Genomic DNA, 19,915 nt, shown 5'->3' with positions numbered 1-19,915 from the left:
TGCACTTTTCTTTATGGGGCATTCATCCTTGATTGGAACAACTGTTAGTGAAGCATTAGCATTATGCAGCATGAGCAGTATGCTGCATAAGGTGTATGCTATTATTTATTAACAATGATATGTGATTGGTACAGCTGTTAGCATTTAGACATAAAATTACAAAATTAGACATTTTAAATATACAAATATAGTAAACTCTAGGTGATTAATAAGGGTAATTAAAATTGTATTTTAATAACTTTAAATCATTATGCTTAGAAAATGCTTCGTTTAGGAGTATTGGGCTGTGGAGCATTTAAAAACCTTTTATGCTCGTTTATGCTTTCTAAACAAAATTTGATTGGCTTTCTAAAATCTATATGCTCACTTATATACACTACCGATCAAAGCGCCAGTCAACAAAATGTAGTTACCCACTAAAAGAACTACATCAGCGTTGCATAAAGTATGAATTCATCTTTTATCATGAGTTTGCTATAATTAAAGTCGGTCGAATAAATCAAATTATATCCCTCAACTGCATTTTGAATCCCTGGCAAAATTATTCAATTATATCTTTGTTTTCCAAATTGCAAAAGGAAGAAAGACTGTTTATTAAATTAGTCTGATGAATTGACTTTTTTATAATTTAAAAAAAATATAATTACAAAAAAGGAGTAAGAGTACCATAAGTTCTTTGAACCATAATGACGAAAAAGACAAAAGAAGTTAATTAAGAATAACAACAATATCTGAATGAACAACAATAAGAATGCAAATGGTAGGATCTTAGTGTAGATCTCTTTAGTTGGCCCAATTAAAGGATATATTATGTTCTAAAATGGGTTTTTTACAATTATTACGTTGTAACTTTTGTAAGTCCTTCACATAAGCCGAGCCAAAAGGTTGTGATGGAATCCCATGTCGAGTCCGTTGTAAGCCAATGGCGCGTACATCCATAGTTCGTCCGAGCTCAACAGCTATATACATTTATAACATTTTGGTTAATTAACTAGAACATGGATAATGTTATGTAGAGATTATAAACGACTTTATATAATCTGCATACCTTAATTTGAAGCTGCAAGAACTTCACGTAATGAACCGCTTCTTCAAGCATCGTGCTTATATCTACTTTTGTCCCGTTGGGGACAAGGTTCTGCAGTGTCTTGAGCCTTTCGTTAATCTTCTCTCTTCGTTTCTGCAAGAATTAATAATACAATTAAAAACTCGATCGTCTAGAAAAAGGAATGTTGTTCATTGTCATGTGGTTTTGATATAGAAGTTATATAAAGTTTAACGTTTTCTTACCCGAGCATAAAGGCTTTGAGGATCAGTGGCTGTTCCTTTGGTGGCTCTTGTTTTGCCTTTAACACTTGTGACCGAAGCTTTCTCATCATCGGAACTGTTGCTTAAGCTCTGACCATCTATACAATTAGTGTTGCTTTCGTCAACCGTATTGCTTTCTGAGCTTACCCTCTGTTTTTTCTTGGATTTTGCAATCTCCTATTTATCGAGTAAATGATAATGTATTTAGTTTATTATATAGTAATAATGAATGAAAGTAAACATTATATTTATTGATCTTCCACTTACTTGTCTTGTGAGGTCGCAATCAGAGTTAGTTTTGCATAGATTCTCCACGTTAAGTAGTTTCCTCTTAAGAGAAGACGTTTCTTGGATATGATTTTGATCCCAAGAATCAAGCATGGCCGGAAGATTTCCTCCAGGCATTGCACCAAATGGGAACATATCAGGAAGCAAGAGAGCATGATGATCAGAAGACAAGACATTGTTTTGGTGATGATGTTGATGAATATGACCATTGTAAAGGCTAGCGAGGCCAAGCATCTCGTCTCGCGGTCTGTCCTCTTTAGATGATGAACATTGATCAAAGTTGAACATCCCCAAGAGTGACTCCAATTCACCATCAACAAAAACGTCCATGGCTCTAACCTTCAACTTAACTCTTGTCTTTCTTCTTCTTGTTGTTGTTGTTCTTCTTTTTGTTTGTTGTTATAATAGCTCTGATCTTTTGCAACTATATATATATAGGTTGGAGATACTTGATGATGAAGAGAATATTTCTTGAGGAAGATTTGGTGATGATGAAGAGAGATCAAGAGATTCTTAAACTGGTACAATCATTTGTGTCGTGAACAAGTCGTTAATTAAATAAGTGAAATGAAGCCATGCATGATGATGAACACGATCAGTCAACTTGTGGGGTCGACAACAACAGGCTTTGTTCCTTCACGACACATTAATATAATCGTATTTATTTGGGTTTTGTGCAAAAAATCCCTTCAAATAATTTTTTTTTGCAACTTTACCCTCCAACTCAGGAAAATGCAGATCAATAACACCAAATCAAAAGTCACCCGCAATATAACCCTCGAACGTGTATAGATTTTGTAAACTGTGTATGTCTGTATATGAGTCTTAAAACTACGTCGTTTCTATATTTTAAAAATAAGGAAAAGGGTTGCAACTGAGATTCGAACCCAAGACCCCCACGACTGGCCCATACACTAACAACCACTATGCTGCGTCAACTTTTATTTAGCTACCAGACCAACATATATATATCTCATCGCCCCTGCGTAAACTAGCTGAATTGGAACACGAATCGGCGCTGTCACGGCGTTGAAACCCCTCCTCCCTCATCTCATTTGGATCTGGAGAAACCACACCATCGGAAGCAAAGATCGTCCCTGCTGCCACCGCCAATTCCGTTAGCATCATTCGCGTGAGGAAACTCGAAACAGAGGAAAACTCTTGGTTAGGTGAGGAAGAGCAGGATTCTCAGATCCATAAGCTCCGTCACCATTAAAAGAGGAGAATCCACCGGTGGCTGACATTTGGAGAAATTATCGTAGCCAAAGCTACCGTGCTCGGACGGAGAAGGGGTTTGAGCAACGAAATCTCCGTCATCAGAGGTTTTATATGTTCTTTGGTCCGCTTCTTCTGGAATGTTGTTGCAGCTTAGTGGTTGTTCATGTTTTAATTTGTTATGAAGGTCTACGGTTCGAATCTCAGTTGCAACCCTTTTCTTTAATTTTAAAATATAGAAACGACGTAGTTTTAAGACTCATATACAGACATACACAGTTTACAAAATCTATACACGTTCGAGGGTGTTATATTGCGGGTGACTTTTTATTTGGTGGTATTAACCTGCATTTTCCTGAGTTGGAGGGTAAAGTTGTAAAAAAAAATTATTTGGAGGGTTTTTTTGCATAAAACCCTATTTATAAACCCATCCATTCATCTCAATTAAATTTAAGGGAAATACATTATGTATAAGATGGTAAGAGATTAGTATAATAATGAAGAGAGACTTTACATTGGCCACACAATAGAAGCGGTGAAGAATATAAATATGGCCACGCCAATGCACGATTTATGAAATCATTATCGCAAATTCAACAAGTACACTAAAAAGAACAAGAAACTAAATAAAAGAAACCTTTTAATTTTAATCTATCCATGCCGTTTAAACCTTAAAGTACTATTTGTCCGGTAGGTCTCTCTTAACTACTTTTTTTGAAGGCAGCATGATATATTCGGCGTCGATGACTTAACTTATTTGGCTGAAGCTATGAGCTTTTAAGGAAGATTTGTATATGAAATAAACTCATTCGTAAGAACATCAAAAAAAATCTATTCAAAAGAAATAAAGAAAAAGGAAGATCAAAACCTAAGCCTATCTTACAAAATTTTGAAGGTCAAGGCAAACAAATAAAACGTATCTCTTTTGTGACTTGTGAGAAATTAAGTTTAGGTTAGGATACAAGACCACAACTCACTACAATTATAATGGATGTAACTGGTAACATGACTTGTTAATCATTTAAATCGCGTTAATGTTTAGCTCATTGTTAATGCAAAAATGTTACCGTTCATGATTGTATGTGTTTGTAGATATTTTGTGTTCGGTTAAACAATTAAAAAACAAAAAAAAAAGGAAATAAGCCATAAACTACGAAGACTTTGCGTATTTGGTTTTATACATTAAACTTCGTCAGTTAGAAAAACTTAACATTTTTTAGATGCAAATAAGGCGAAACTCAACACTCATATAAATGCATGGTTATCAATGATATAATATACATATTTATATATATTATGTATAAATAAATTAATCTAGTTATGGGCATGTGAAATGAATAAGCTAATTTGTATGTATTATAGTTGACTGTTTGCTAATAAATATTTTTAAAAAGTTATCTGAGCTTCTTATCTTTTTGGTCCGGCTGGGAGGCAAATTGCCTTATAACTTATAAAAGGTCAAGTAGGTATGTAATGTATAATCGGATAAAAGATAAACTAAAACATAATTATAATAATATTAGGACGGCACAGAATAGAGTTGGAGATTCCGACAAGATGAGATTCAAACTCGTTTTTTGTCTTAAGATCATCCCCACATAAAATCTTCTTTACAAGTTTTTTATAAAAGAAAAATTCGAAGAAAATAAAAATCACAGCTTAAAGATATGTTCAATTGTCTATACGTTTCAAAATTACAGGACGGGTTAAGAGGTACAATGCATCTTACGGATTTGCCTATCTGTTTCATTCCTTCTTAAGACTCATTACTTCTCTAACATTCGAATTCCGTGTATAATACACACGGGTTCATGGAATGTGTCCTTTACATCATATCGTTTTTGATACTCTTATGGTATTGGTATATAATCACATTTTTAGATAATCATCAATGATTTGACTTGTACGAATTGTTTTTTTTCTTAGCATGCATGTTATATAAAGAAACTAAAGTAAATTGGTGTGGCATGATTACTGCTCGTTTTCTTGTCTCTCGTTTAAAGTCAGAATGTCTTCGTATTCATATTCCATTGAGTAGGAGAATCATCGTTTGTTCTGGTCCGATATTATAATATGATCCGATGAATGAGAATGGTTGGTACATTCGAGCTTATAATACGACGAAAACTTTACATAATAATTTATATACGACGAAAGACACTAGCACTTCTCTAATACTAGTATACTACCCTACAATCCGAATGAGACCTTTGAGTTACCTTTTTGTGCAAGTGTTTTCGTTATACATGTAGTTAGTTAAGGTATTCATCTTATTTTGTTCTAGTTGACTTTAAAATACTAATAATAATAAAGAAGTACGGTTAGGTATTCATCTTATTGTCTTCTAGTTGTATTTACTAGTTAGTTTACATATTTGGTAAAAATAAATCCTAAGAATGGCGGTTTACTCCAATTTTGTTCTTGTTTTCAATGTTTTGTGAACTTATTTATACCAAAATAACAACACATTTAATGAAATATGAGTATATGCATCTCCTCTTTTTATTTGACAGATTAGCTAGTTTTGAGTGAAAAATATTTAGGTGTCAAGTTGAGAGTAATGCTATAAATTCATTTGTAAAAATTGTGCTTATGTGTTAAGTTAAGAGTATTTGATATAATTTTCTTCAATAAATAGGGAAAATATAATTTCCCAGTTGATAAATTAATTTATGAGTAATCGAAACCAATAAACATATTAAACAACAGATAGAGCATCTGTTAAACAAACTTTTGGGTGGTGCGGGAATGATATGGCCTCTTTGGCCATGGCTTGTTCGCAACTATGTCGTTTTGGAGGACAGTAACCGACAATTTGATATCCCTTCGAAACTTCAAACTAAATGTCAACATATAACTTGAAATAACTTCCAACTCTTTGGATAAATCTTGTGGATAGGTTATCACAGCTGAAGTTAATGGCATTACATTATACACAACAAAATGATTGAAAAAGTTGTAGGGAACCTATATCAATACAATAAAAATTGGATGTGCTTCTCTCCAGTATTGACATCTCAGCTTTTTAGTTACAAGTAGAGTTCACACACCAGTTAAAATAGTTAGTCAATCAAATTATAAGGATTAATACAGCTCAATATTTTTGTCCAATAATAATCTTTCTCCATTCCACATCATTCCTTCTGCTTTTTATTACGGGCCCAGCCCAATTACAATGATGTCCAAGAAAAACAGTAAAAGAACTCAAATTAGCCAGTGTATGGCAACTGAGGAAGGTGACGAGCAACATACACTCAACACCAGAGGAAAGAAAGAGAACATTGAAACCCTAATCGGAGGTCAACCAAAGAAAAGAACAATAGTCTCAAACCATTCTTGAAGCAAGTGAAGGCTGCCAGTCTCTCATACTTGATGCTATGTTGGCTGTCAAATTGAACCTTAATATTCCACTCTTTTTCTGTGTAGAAATTTTGAGTCTTTCTTTAGTTCTAAAACTCAAAGAAAGATTTAGATCAGAGGAAGCTCCCAAAAAATCTAACGAGTAACCGATGATCCAACTTAGCCCCATAGTCCACCAGCGAAGTGTGTGTTCAGACTCATTAAACGAGATCTGATCCTTGTTGCCATCAGAAAACTCTGAACCGTTGTTGTTATGAAACCTGGTGCTGGTAGGATCGTGGCGGTATCGAATCACGGATATAGTGGTAGTAGTTCGAGTGAGTCAGCTATGGAGAAGACTGTGTTTAAGATAAAATTAAAGTATTTTGATGATTAGGCTAAAGGGGTTGAGAAGTTTTACAGATTTGGATTTAAAAGAAGCTAGAACATTGGTGCAGAAGACTCTTGAGATTTGAAAGCTAGATTCTGCGGCATAGTGCGGTTTTTTCTAGAAAAAAAAAACTATAAAAACATGTTTTACCACGATTACCCTATGAATTATGATTTTAAAAAGTACAAAACAAAAAGAAATTATAAAAGAAAACATATAAAAACAAATCCGCAGCGTAGCGCGGGTACTAACTTATGTTTAAATTATCGTTAAACCATAGGGGTCATAGTAATAATTTACTATGACCGTGTATATCAGTATACTGTATATATTAGAATATGTACATAAATAATTTAAATCCTCGATCTCGTGTGTTTCTGTTAAATTATTTGACAGCCTAAAAGAAAATCCCGGAATATAGTATGTATATATCATATAATCATTTACTCCTAATTATGATACATCCTCTATAATTTAATTGAGAAGTCATGTAAGAGAAGACAATGGTAATGTGTCAATGTGAGAGCCACAGAGCAAGTCAAGGAAAACATTTTGTGTTCACTAAACTAAAACAAATGAATGCTTCTAAGCGTAATGTATTGCAAATATATCATTCTGCACATTCTTGCTAATTTCATACTAATAAGTAGTATAGTCATCAAGGAAACTTAGATGTCGCGTTATTATTGGTCCCAAGTTAAACTTTATGATAAAAATAAGATGAATTACTCCTTATCAATTACTATATGGAAAAGTTAATCGCAGATCGACCCAAATTATTAGCCAAATTTATGCATTTGATTAATAGTTAACGCCAAAATTTAAACATGTGAGAAAGTCGTAACGTTTTATGATTTGTCCACAGATTAACAATTTGCGTAGGTTACTTTGACTGGCAGAGAGATTTTACAGACTTTCATAAGAGAATAAGTTTTAATTTTTAGAGTGGACCAGAATGGACCCAAACCTTTTTAACCCAACGCGTATTGCCCAAACTCAAAGAAGAACGACTCGTCCTCTAACCCCAAGGCCCTACTTGATTTACAAAATCTAAATCCTCATTTTTCTTAATGACCTAATTTTTATACATATGATGATAATATGAGTACTGTTTAAATTCCATACCTACCTTCAGTTTTAAACTTTAAAATGTAGAGAGACTACAAGATTTTGGCTCTCTACATATATAATGTATCAATCAAATCTCGAATTTCACATTCAGATTACATATTTTCTTGTTATACTTCTAGAACAGATGAGTAATTTACCAAAATTCTTTCTAAATGTCATAACGATGTTACAGGAGCTGGGGAAATAAATTTGAATTACGCGCGCTAATATCATAATCACCGTACTTTTAATATATATCAACTTCTCGTAAGTTGAAATGGTCCAAAAGATAACTAGGCAACTTTTGAGTTTTGTCTTTGAATGAACTTTTTATTTGTGAGAAGGTAAAGGTAAGAGGTTTGGTGTGAGAGAGCTTTATCCAGAAGGCAATGCGTGACCCATGCATGATGACACGCCGACTAATACATTTTTTTGGTTCTCTGCATCACATATGGCCACCTCACACAAGTTTCATGTTTTCCTTTATACACATATATTAGCTAGCTCATCTTTGTTTTCATTTACATAATATCAGTGTCTCTTATATGCACTATTTGAACCTGGATCTAATCCATACAAAACAAGGATGCATGCCACGACGAGGCTCTTTAAACCACAAATGGCTATCTGTGTTGTAATCAAATTATAAACATATATATTTTTGTTGGATATCATGATTACAGCAGCCTCTCAAAAGAATTTATAGCAGATATATCCAAATTGCTTTATATTATGTATATTTCTTGACGCGTTATATAAGATCAAGGTTATGTTGGATAACGTGTTAACAAAAACTCCTTTAGTTGTGAGACTTTTCAAAAATACTACTTTTAGGTTAGCAACAACTTGACGACATATAAAAAAAAAGAAGAGGGTTAGCAACAACTATATCAAATCCAGCACAAAAATAAAAACCGAAACATTATTACATTGGAATATGTTTCTAAAGTAGAATTTATAAGTTCGTATCTAGCTAGTAATTGTTTAGGACGATTTTTTTTTATAAATTTAAATCGAACTATTGATTTAAAGTCAAGAGTGTTAGTAAAATAACATTGTACCAAATAGTTATGATGTAGTGGGTTTTTACTTGTGGAGCAATTATCGTATAGATCTACGTTAATTATTAAAAAGTTTTTAATGCAAATTTATATAGACTACTTATGTTTAGCCAGTCGAAATTATGTCATACTTTATATATATTTTAAAAAATCGATAAATAACTTGTTCAATGATTATATTCATCTTGAGAAAATTAGTAAAATGATAAATTGTGAGATTTTTGCTGTAAATATTATAAATTATGCTTTAATACATAAAAGATTGGTCCATTACTCTATTATTGTCCTCTGTTTGATACCTTTCCAATCTAAATTTATCATCTTCGGACTATATATATATCTTAGCGACGACAACACAAATGCCGTTTACCGGTTAACTGTTTGCGTCAATCAATTAATGAAGAAAAGTAAACCGGACGGTTAGTTGAGCGTTGAAGAAGAAGAGAGGAGCGCCGCGTGAAGAAGAAATGAGGAAGAGTCAAATGTCGTCGCTTTTTGTTTTAGTCAAATGTAGTTCGTTTCCCACATCTACACTGTCACACAGAGATATAAATATTAGTAATAAATTAGTGTAGTAGTACCAAGTTACCAACAATGTTGGTTCCTTCGATTTAATTAAATTATTAAGTTGGTGGATTGGACTGTGTGGAAGCTTGAAATAGTCTTTTTACTAATCATGCTACCGTCTCAGACCTCTCATTAGTCCTTACCTCCACCTTTTTCAATATGAAATACTGTTCAAAAGCTTTTGAACGGTTTACATTTCGGCATTTTAGATTCTTATTCTCGTCTTTAATCATACACATACCCAACAAAAACAAATATCATTCGAATATTATATATTAACCTTTAAGGCTGTTAGAATTTAATCTACGATCGAGCTTAAGGTCGAACCATTTACTTTTAAAGACACAAACAGCAAGTCTGAACTAGCAGCTCAACTTTATGTATCGAACAATTTTAGTTTACCTAATTTATTTGGCTCTTGATTTTTTAATGTAACACGTTTCCAAATGAATCTTTGTGTAAAGATATTTCCGAAGATGCTTTTTTTTTTTGTTGTTGTTGCAAATATTGGTTAGTAGTAGTTCATAAAGACTTCCTTTTGTTTTTTTTGTCAACTAGTTAGTAGTTATAACTATCTATCTTCTTAAAAGTAAACCGAAACGTGTACCATACGAGTACCATCATCAGCCATGACAACCACATAAACTCTAGAATATTGTGTAAGGCGGCATCACTAAAATTGAAGGAAAAAGTCATCTTAGCCGACCTCTTCTTTTGCTCCTCTCTCTCACACACTACTTGCACACGTGTACTAGGTCAAACCAAACGTGCCCAAATTATTTTTCTCTCTTTACCCCGAAATAAAACAAAAACACTTTAGATACTTTCATTACAACTTTGGTCCGCATATTAAAAAAGAAAAAAGAAAAAGAAGGAAGTAATTATCTAATCGCCACCTTCACTCTTCACACTTTCCCACCACTTGTCACGCAACTTCCTTCTTCACACTCCACCTCCTATATATGTATACGCTCTTTCCTTTCTTAATCTTCAACAATCTCTCACATTTTTTTATTCACTACCAATCTTACAAAGCAACCTTCAAAACTAAGTATCCCAGAGACAGAGATATTATCTTCAGAATCTTTTTAACTTAATGGCGCTCGAGGCTCTTACTTCACCAAGATTAGCTTCTCCGATTCCTCCACTCTTCGAAGACTCTTCAGTCTTCCATGGAGTCGAGCACTGGACCAAGGGTAAGCGATCTAAGAGATCAAGATCCGATTTCCACCACCAGAACCTCACTGAGGAAGAGTATCTAGCTTTCTGCCTCATGCTTCTCGCTCGTGACGGAGATCGCAAACATCACCAACCATCTCCTCCTCTTCTTCCGGCGGCGGCTGTGACGGCTGAGAAGACGATGGAGAAGTTGAGCTACAAGTGTACCGTCTGCGACAAGACTTTCTCGTCTTACCAAGCTCTCGGTGGTCACAAGGCGAGCCACAGAAAGAACTTATCACAAACTCACTCCGGCGGCGGCGGAGGAGGAGATGACCAGTCAACGTCATCGGCTACAACCACATCCGCTGTGACTACAGGAAGTGGGAAATCACACGTTTGCTCGATCTGTAACAAGTCTTTTCCTTCCGGTCAAGCTCTCGGCGGACACAAGCGGTGCCACTACGAAGGAAACAACAACAACAACAACAACAACAACAGTAGTAGCGTGTCCAATTCCGAAGGTGCAGGGTCCACAAGCCACGTCAGCAGCAGCCACCGTGGGTTTGACCTCAACATCCCTCCGATACCGGAGTTCTCGACGGTCAACGGAGACGACGAAGTGATGAGTCCTATGCCGACCAAGAAGCCTCGGTTTGACTTCCCGGTCAAACTTCAGCTTTGAGGAGGAAATTATATAAATTACTTAGACGATAAGATTTGTTCGTTTGTTACATACACTGTTGAGAGAGTTGTGTAGGAATTTGTTGACTGTACATACATACCAATTTGGACTTTGACCGATTCCAAATTCTTGTTCTTCTTTCATTCAACTTAATTCTTTTACAACATATTATTCCATTTAATCGATTACGCGTTGAGTTTTATTTGAATAGTATGAAGTGATACCACTACACAGTTCTGTTTATGGCTCTGTTTTCAAATTTTTATAATCATATACAGCAATAAGCATAATCAAGAACCTTCTAGTTTCTACTACTATCCACATATTAGTCACATTTTGAAAGCTGTATGGAAAATAAAAGATGCGAGTTTACTTACGGAAGACTGCAATATAAAACAAAACAAAAAACTTTACAACTTTTATTTTCCTTTACAGAAAACCTTAACATTTTTGGTTTTAAAAAGCCTTTCTTGACGGGTCGTATAGCTTACTCGGTAGCACTGTTAAGCGTTAGTATTAATTTGAACAAAAAATTATGTTATGGTTTTCTTTTTTGACAATAAATTTGTGGGGTTTGTAAAACAACAGAAAAGTCGCAGAATTATTTGGAAAAATTAATAAATTCCGGTTGCAGTCCATGGAGAAACCCTTATTGCTAATGCTTTTGGAAAATTGATCTTGTAAATGATAAATGACTAAGTTATGTACCAATAAGAACACACCACAAGTATGATTAATCTCCTAGTGGATGAATACTCAAATCATTAGTGATTAATCTCCTTTAAGACTAATCTTAGGTGTAAAAACAAATCCTATAGAAAAAATGTGTGAGATATTAGGAGGTAATTATCTATTTTTGTGATATATCTCTATGAAAGAATACAATTTTCATCTAAAATGTTTGAACCACAATCTTTTTTAAAAAGTGTTATGTGCTAAGGAAGTGATAGATAAATTGTTCAAAAACTCTATTCTTTGGGCTTTCACTAGCATATAAATAAAGCCCAGTTAACGAGAAATTCAATGAGAGGCCGCGCAGTTTTGTACCAAAACCTGGAAACGACACGGTGTTTATCATCAGCACCTCCCTTATATAAAAAAAAAACTTTGCGCAAATTGGGAATCTTGGGGATTCAACAAATTCGTTTCCTTTCGTAAAATTCCCTCTTCGTTTGAGCTCTTTGACGTTGGGCACAACCAGATTCCACCATGGATCTTTCCATCGTCAAGCTCCTTGAAGAAGACGACAAGGTTAGATTTCGAATTCCACACTCTCCTTTTCCATCTCCGTACTGTCTTGGCTCTGTGTCCCGAAGCATCTTTAATTTCGATTACCACCACATTCAAATGTGTCGTTAGGGTGACACTAAGCATTCCGAAGATGAATTGAACATGTTTCAGGAAGCTCTGATTCGAGATATCGAAGGTTCGGTTTTGAAAACCCTAATTCATATGCGAAACTTTTGATTTTCTTGAGTGATCTGAAGTCTATAAGCAATCCTAATGGTAACGAATCAGGAATACATCATCCTCAGTGTACGAAACTACCAAAGATGAGTAGCCAACAGGCTCGTGGAGTGGAACATGGTCTTATACCAGCACGAGTTTCTGATTTGCTTCGTATCTTAACAGACCTCAACAAAGATAGAAAGAATCAATTTGAAAACCTGTATTGTAAACTCAAGGTGAGGCTTTTTTGTTTACATATATGAATGAATTGGCAGTCTGATGGAAGACTCTCTCAATACTTTGATTGCAGAGAAAAGAAATTACAACAGATAGGCTCATACGACATCTGAAGGTTGCTGTTGGTGATCAGATGATCAGATCAGTTATTAGCAAACTGCATCAGCTACAATCGGTATCACGCTTTCATATTTTCTCAGAATTTATAAGTTCTGCAATGTATTTCATTTAGCTGTCTCTAACTAAAAAATTAGTTATAGGAACCCTATTGATAGGATTTTTCAGTGATAGAGATATATGTAATATTGGTTCCATGTTATCAGGGAAATATGGGGATCAAAGTACCTGGACGCCGAAACCATGACAAAGTGTCTAAACCTGCTGGTATAAATTATTCAGCTGATGCCATTTACTTTTGAAATTATTGATCTTATCTTATAATTTCCTTGTAGCATACAAAACCAGTCTCTGATTTAATCTTTAACTGCAGAAATCAGTGCTCAAGAATCTGCTCCTAGTGAAGTTCAAGTTAACAAACTGCCTTCTACAATTTCAGGCACCTTAAGCAGTTCAGCTACTGTGCAGGGCTTAAATAAGCATCCCGAGCAACACATGCAGCTTCATTCAAATTCTTTTCATATGGATACCAACTCGGGAAGTCTTAGTTCATACCCAGGGACAAATTCCAGTTCTCCTGGTTCATTGCCGAGAGCGAGACTTCCTGATTTCCAGCACATAGCAAACAATCAGAATGTGGTACCAGCCAGTGTTGAAGCACCGACCAAGTCTACGATAGGCATGACGCAAGTACCCAAGTTTGAGAGGCCAACTTCTGTAAATAGTCCAAGTACGGTTCATGATGGCTCTGTATCCAACTTCCAAAACAATTCGTCCCTGCCTCTATATTCTGCTCCTTGCCAAGAATCAGTAACCAAGGACCAGACAGTTGGCCCTTCTTCATCAGTGGTCCATGTGAAGCAGAAATCAGTTGATCAAAGTTTTGACCAGGCACAGAAGCCTCATTCTTTGGTGAAGCAATGCGTGACTAATGTTCCACTGGAACAGAACAATGCAATTCCAACTAGTTCAAATGATGACTTGGAGAAGCAGTCTTCTAAAATTGTTTTATCCACATCTACCACCTCTGAAAGCTCTGTTTATCCTCCAATGACAACACATCTGGAATCTAGCACGATGGTAACTTATCAAAAGACAGATATAAAATGCAATTTGGTTGATTTCTCTTCAACCGATGTTGCATTGTTTAGTTTTGCTTCTATTTTGACCACCCTGGCTTCTGTTTGTCCTTTTTTTTGTTTTAAAATTTTGCTGTGAAGAGTAAATGGACTATTCTATCTAACTATAAAGTTGTTTATGTGTACTCATCAGGTATATCTCCCTCCACCATCTGGGACGATTCCCACATCAGCTAACGTCAAGAAGACACCGGACATGCCTTCTGTTGGTCAGAAAAAACCTCTTGAGGCACTAGGTTCTTCGATGCCACTATCAAGGTAATAGAGCTGGTTTGTTTGTGAATTAGGAATTCTTTATAGCGTCCATAGACTACTCTTCCGTTTTCATCTTTACTTTTTGACAATCTCCTTATTCATTTATTTGCAATTTCCTATTATTATATTGAAGTCTTATAGAATTTGTTAATATACAGAAAGAAGCAAAAACTATGTGGAACTTCTTCAGATCGAAGTATTGAAAAGGATCAGTTACAACAGGTACCACTCTTTCAGTTTTCTTTAATGAGTATAAGTACTTCAATGAGTTTCATTTATTGACCCTAAGTAGAGTTAAGTTAATATATTTATGTAGAATTAGCTTAACATAGGTAAAAGGTTTAAAAGGCTATGGTCTATAAGTTTAGTTCCAAGGCTATGGTCTTAACATAGGTAAAAGGTTTAAAAGGCCTTTTGAGCATATACTTCTGTTTAAAAGGTTTTTTTGGTAAACTAATTTGTTATCATATATAAGAGTTAAGGCAAGGTTGGTGTAATTTGGGTAATTAATTTGATATGTATAGTGCTTCAGATTGTTATATTCAGAGAACATTGAATTCTCTTCTCATCAAGAATGGGAATCTTGATCTCTCAGTTCAATGGATGTTAGGAAATTTGTTTAAATCTCTGTGTTGCCTGTTTAGTCAGGGGTTTCCTGTTCTTAGCTGGCGTTTTTCCCTCATTTTATCCGAACTTCTCTTTACATCTTCCAGGGAACTGTTAAAATGGTCTTAAATTGTACTCTCAGATTTTATCAGCATTACAGATAAACCCTAAAGTAGACTTGGAACATAGTGAAACATGTCGCATTTGAACGTGTGCTCGGAAAGAAATCTCACTTGAAAATTGCTGCAATAGTAATCAGTATTGAATACTACGTGTCTTGGAATTTTGGCTCACTGATAAAACTATATATGTCATTAGGGAAATATGGGGATCAAAGTACCTGGACGCCCAAACCATGGAAACGTGTCTAAATCTACTGGTATAAATTATTGAGCTGAAGCCATTTACTTTTGCAGTTATCATAGATCTTACTAACTTTCTGGTAGATCTTATCTTATAATTTCCTTGTAGCATACAAACCCAATCCCTGATTCAATCTTTAACTGCAGAAATCAGTGCTCAAGAATCTGATCATCATGTAGTTCAAGTTAACCAACTGCCTTCTACAACTTCAGGAACCTTAAGCAGTTCAGCTACTGTTCAGACATTAAATAAGCATCCTGAGCAATACGTGCAGCTCCCATCTAGTTCTTTTCATGTGGATACCAACTCTGGAAGTCTTAATTCATACCCACGGACAAATGTCAATTCTCCTGGTTCATTGCCGAGAGCGAGACTTCCTGATTTCCAGCACATGGCTAACAATCAGAATGTGGTACCAGCCAGTGTTGAAGGGGGGGGGGGGCCAAGTCTACGATAAACATGACGGCTGTACTCAAGTTTGAGAGGCAAACTTCTGTAAATGGTCCAAGTAGGGTTCAGGATGGCCCTATATCCAACTTCCAAAATAACTCATCCATGCCTCTAGATTTTGCTCCTAGGCAAGAATCAGTCACCAAGGACCAGACAGTGGGCCCTTCGTCATCAGTAGTCCATATGAAGCAGAATTCGAGTGATCAAAGTTTTGACCAGGCACAGAAGCCTCTAACTTTGGTGAAGCAAGGCGTGACTAATGTTCCGCTGGAACAGAAAAAGGCTATTTCAATTAGTTCAAATGATGACATGGAGAAACAGTCTTCTATGATGGTTTTATCCACATCTACCACCTCTGCAAGCTCTGTTTCTCCTTCAATGACAACACAGCTGGTAGCACGATGGTAACATATAACTTATACTCTTAAAAGACAGATCCAAATGAAATTTGGTTGATTCCTCTTCAACCGATGTTGCATTGGTTTTGTGGTGCTTATATTTTGGACCACTCTGGCTTCTGTTTGTCCTTGTTTTGGCTTTGAACTTTTATCTCACTATAAAGTTGTTTGTGTACTCATCAGGTATATCACCCTGCCTCGTCTGGGACCATTCCCACAGCAGCTAATGTCAGAAAGACACTGGTCATGCCTTCTGTTGGTCAGAAGAAACCTCTTAAGGCACTAGGTTCGTCGATGCCACCATCAAGGTAATAGAGCTGGCTGGTTTGTGAAAGAGGAAGTATTTACAGCGTCCATAGATTACTCTTCCTTTTTTATGTTTGCGTTTTGATAATCTCCTCATTTATTTGCAATTTATAGTAATTATATTGAAGTCTTATAGAATGTGGTAATTTACAGAAAGAAGCAAAAACTATGTGGAACTTCTTCAAATCGAAGTATTGAAAATTTTAATGATGTAACTGCTGTCAGTGGCATCAATCTTCAGGTATGTTTTCTGGTAGCTGCACTTCTTAACCGAAACCTTGATTTAGAGAAACGAATGAACTAAATTATTTTCTGTATTTGTTCCAGGAAGAGGAAAAACAATTATTGGATTCTGGGCCTAAAAAAAGCAGTCGTGTTGCTAAAGAATTTCGAAGAGTTGTGCATGAAGAGGAAGCCAAAACGATTTTGCAGAAAATTCCACTGCAGAGAAAGCTGACAGAAATTAGTTGGGTTTTCCAACCCATCTCTTAGCTGCTTCTTTGATCTTTTCTTGGAATCACTTGGAGAAGAAGTTTCATATATGACAGTGGCAAAAAGTGGTTTAAAGCATATAGACCATGATGTAGAGCGGTGCTTGTCTCTGGTGAGATATCTACACCTGCCGGGAATTGTTATCCTTCAATTTAGATTTCTTGTTTCTGTTTTTTTTTATCTCATGGTTTTGTGCATTCAGTGCGTGGAGGAGAGGATGCGGGGACTATTGTCGAATATAATACGAATACCAAAGCAGGTCGGTCTACTTTCTCTTCTCCTGCCTGCTTAAAGCTTGTTGTGTCTGAATCTTACTGAAGTTAAAATATGCTTTTGCAGCGGACTGATGCTGAGAAGTGTAGACATCAGACTTTTATCACGTCTGATATCCGGAAAGAAATTAATGAAATGAATCGGAAGGCGAAAGAGGAATGGGAAAAGAAACATGGTGGAGAAGAAAAGGCTAAGGTTTGTCCTAAGCTCAATATCTGTTGTCTACTTGTCTTGGTTACCAGTAATAAATTCTTGTTTTATAATTTTCATTGATGTAGAATGAAGACAATGATTTTGAAAAAGAAGACAACCATTCCAGACAAGTGAAGGTATATAAAAATTGAGCCAATTACATAAACCTGCGCACACGCACATACATATACTAAACGAGGTTTCATAATAAGTCAGGCAAAGAAGGACGCAGATGAAAGGAGAGCTAAGGCTGCAAATGTTGCTGTTCATGCAGCCTTTGGAGGAGATGATCTGTTTTCAAAATGGAAAGTTATGGCAGAAGCACGTCGTAATAAATCATCTACAGGGCCAGGAAGAAACTCCAAGAAACTTTCTGGTGAAATTGGTAAGCCCGTTTCTATGATCTGATAAATCTCAGTTCTGTTGCTGGTTTTTCTTGTGTTTAGTGTTCCTCCTAATTGCTGATTTGGATTTTTTGGTAGGTGGCACAAAATCTGGGAAGAACCAGGGTTTAACAGAAGTCCGGTCAATCTCTGTGAAGGATGTGATTGCTGTGCTGGAAAAAGAGCCTCAGATGGCGAGATCGACGCTATTGTATCGCTTATACAATAGGATCTGCTCGGATGTTTGAACCGAAGAGAAGAGATATAAACTTTTAGGACTAATTCATTTTTTTTGCAGAAACTATTAGGTTCTTTATTCCATTAGAAGTGATGCCATTACAAACTCCTAAACATGGTCAAGATGCTAAACTACATCATCCTTATTCTTCGTCCGAAAACGACCTAAAGAAAGCTGCATGTTTTGTTTTCTTCTAGTTTTTGCCTGATTCCTTCATGCTGGCTCCGTGGTGTCCATATCCTCCTCCGCCACCACCGCATGAACCGCCACACCCACCACCTCCACCGCCAATGACGACTCCACCTCCGATACCACCTGACCCGTATCCCTGACCGCCTCCTCCGTTGCCTCCATCCCAACCTAAACCACCACCGGACCCATACCCAGCACCACCGCCAAATCCACCACCGATCACAACACCACCACCACCACCACCTGGCCCGTATCCACCACCGTAGCCTGGGCCTCCCCCTCCATAACCACCAGCTGTGAGCTCACCCTTAAATCCGGATACGTGTCGGACACTCTTCTTTCCTTTCTCACTGGAGTGTGCATCATTCCTCATGAGCGCACTTTCTCTTTTTATCTCACTGGAGAGTGCTNAAGAGCCTCAGATGGCGAGATCGACGCTATTGTATCGCTTATACAATAGGATCTGCTCGGATGTTTGAACCGAAGAGAAGAGATATAAACTTTTAGGACTAATTCATTTTTTTTGCAGAAACTATTAGGTTCTTTATTCCATTAGAAGTGATGCCATTACAAACTCCTAAACATGGTCAAGATGCTAAACTACATCATCCTTATTCTTCGTCCGAAAACGACCTAAAGAAAGCTGCATGTTTTGTTTTCTTCTAGTTTTTGCCTGATTCCTTCATGCTGGCTCCGTGGTGTCCATATCCTCCTCCGCCACCACCGCATGAACCGCCACACCCACCACCTCCACCGCCAATGACGACTCCACCTCCGATACCACCTGACCCGTATCCCTGACCGCCTCCTCCGTTGCCTCCATCCCAACCTAAACCACCACCGGACCCATACCCAGCACCACCGCCAAATCCACCACCGATCACAACACCACCACCACCACCACCACCTGGCCCGTATCCACCACCGTAGCCTGGGCCTCCCCCTCCATAACCACCAGCTGTGAGCTCACCCTTAAATCCGGATACGTGTCGGACACTCTTCTTTCCTTTCTCACTGGAGTGTGCATCATTCCTCATGAGCGCACTTTCTCTTTTTATCTCACTGGAGAGTGCTTCATTCCTCATGGAGGCACCTTCTCTTGCAGCCTCGCTAATCATATGACCAATGAGGCATAGATACAAGGAAACAAGAAACCATAGCATCACTCTAGCCATGATGGCTGCTTATAGTGACCCAATATTTTTTTATAGTTAAGGAATTTCTGAGAAAGTAAGTAAAAGGATTTGTGATTGAATAATAATAATAAACACACATCACTATTTATATACAATGTACAAGATACAAAGGTGGTGGGTTAAGCATGGGCGCGCCAGTAGAGAGAGAGAGAGAGCGGTGCGTATATGGTGACTCACCAAGAGTGGTTTTAAGTGATGGGTGTGTTTTGCATGTTTTCTTCCACACCTTTTGCTACATTTTCTCAGTGTTCATTACGCAGACACTCTCTTACTACATTATTTGATCATAGGTTTAGAGTGTTCTAAAAATTTAAACTGTAGATGGGACTCCTCTCTACTGTCCAGTTAACTTATTTGAACAGACATAGGGTCGGTGTTACGGTGAGCCACTGAGCCGTGAGTGTGATCAGAGAGCCTTAGAGGAAACAATGGTATTGAAATAGAAATGATTATATTTAAGCATTTATTAAATTGAATGGAATGAAATTAAAATTTTCAGATGTGTAC

The 19,915-nt window shown here is 36.6% G+C and overlaps 5 protein-coding genes and 1 pseudogene across 5 annotated transcripts; 3 read left to right on the top strand and 3 right to left on the bottom strand.

Moving 5' to 3' along the window:
• On the bottom strand, positions 625 to 1,972 carry LOC104757108 (transcription factor bHLH54). The gene is made up of 4 exons (XM_010479824.2): positions 1,576 to 1,972; positions 1,291 to 1,485; positions 1,049 to 1,180; positions 625 to 959 (listed from the first exon to the last, which is right to left on the bottom strand). The coding sequence occupies exons 1-4, from the start codon at positions 1,924 to 1,926 to the stop codon at positions 864 to 866; spliced, it is 774 nt and encodes a 257-aa protein (XP_010478126.1). The 5' UTR covers positions 1,927 to 1,972; the 3' UTR covers positions 625 to 863.
• On the top strand, positions 10,261 to 11,324 carry LOC104757107 (zinc finger protein ZAT10-like). The gene has a single exon (XM_010479823.2). It carries the CDS (start codon positions 10,376 to 10,378, stop codon positions 11,120 to 11,122), a length of 747 nt encoding a protein of 248 aa, XP_010478125.1. The 5' UTR covers positions 10,261 to 10,375; the 3' UTR covers positions 11,123 to 11,324.
• On the top strand, positions 11,844 to 16,444 carry LOC104757103 (annotated as a pseudogene).
• LOC104759454 (transcription initiation factor TFIID subunit 4-like) lies at positions 16,434 to 18,052 on the top strand. The gene is made up of 8 exons (XM_019238773.1): positions 16,434 to 16,444; positions 16,596 to 16,683; positions 16,770 to 17,046; positions 17,137 to 17,193; positions 17,274 to 17,402; positions 17,486 to 17,536; positions 17,616 to 17,784; positions 17,882 to 18,052. Exons 3-8 carry the CDS (start codon positions 16,984 to 16,986, stop codon positions 18,028 to 18,030), a joined length of 618 nt encoding a protein of 205 aa, XP_019094318.1. The 5' UTR covers positions 16,434 to 16,444; positions 16,596 to 16,683; positions 16,770 to 16,983; the 3' UTR covers positions 18,031 to 18,052.
• LOC104757105 (glycine-rich cell wall structural protein-like) lies at positions 18,069 to 18,797 on the bottom strand. The gene is made up of 2 exons (XM_019238912.1): positions 18,788 to 18,797; positions 18,069 to 18,620 (listed from the first exon to the last, which is right to left on the bottom strand). The coding sequence occupies exons 1-2, from the start codon at positions 18,795 to 18,797 to the stop codon at positions 18,214 to 18,216; spliced, it is 417 nt and encodes a 138-aa protein (XP_019094457.1). The 3' UTR covers positions 18,069 to 18,213.
• LOC104757106 (ctenidin-1-like) lies at positions 18,730 to 19,815 on the bottom strand. The gene has a single exon (XM_010479821.2). It carries the CDS (start codon positions 19,385 to 19,387, stop codon positions 18,875 to 18,877), a length of 513 nt encoding a protein of 170 aa, XP_010478123.1. The 5' UTR covers positions 19,388 to 19,815; the 3' UTR covers positions 18,730 to 18,874.

This window comes from Camelina sativa, chromosome 17 (genome assembly GCF_000633955.1).
Source record: "Camelina sativa cultivar DH55 chromosome 17, Cs, whole genome shotgun sequence".
Taxonomy (NCBI): domain Eukaryota; kingdom Viridiplantae; phylum Streptophyta; class Magnoliopsida; order Brassicales; family Brassicaceae; genus Camelina; species Camelina sativa.
The sequence above is the reverse complement of the archived record's forward strand: the minus strand, read 5'-3'. Positions and strand labels throughout refer to the sequence as shown.

Bases quoted from the DNA above. Each gene is read 5' to 3' on its own strand.
- LOC104757108 (XM_010479824.2), bottom strand. From the start codon at position 1,926: ATGGACGTTTTTGTTGATGGTGAATTGGAGTCACTCTTGGGGATGTTC. The intron at 1,181-1,290 runs GTAAGAAAACGT...TAATTCTTGCAG, and splicing joins CTCAAAGCCTTTATGCTCGG to AAACGAAGAGAGAAGATTAA. The intron at 960-1,048 runs GTATGCAGATTA...AAATGTATATAG, and splicing joins TCTTGCAGCTTCAAATTAAG to CTGTTGAGCTCGGACGAACT.
- LOC104757107 (XM_010479823.2), top strand. From the start codon at position 10,376: ATGGCGCTCGAGGCTCTTACTTCACCAAGATTAGCTTCTCCGATTCCT.
- LOC104759454 (XM_019238773.1), top strand. From the start codon at position 16,984: ATGACAGTGGCAAAAAGTGGTTTAAAGCATATAGACCATGATGTAGAG. The intron at 17,403-17,485 runs GTTTGTCCTAAG...TCATTGATGTAG, and splicing joins GTGGAGAAGAAAAGGCTAAG to AATGAAGACAATGATTTTGA. The intron at 17,537-17,615 runs GTATATAAAAAT...ATAATAAGTCAG, and splicing joins ACCATTCCAGACAAGTGAAG to GCAAAGAAGGACGCAGATGA.
- LOC104757106 (XM_010479821.2), bottom strand. From the start codon at position 19,387: ATGGCTAGAGTGATGCTATGGTTTCTTGTTTCCTTGTATCTATGCCTC.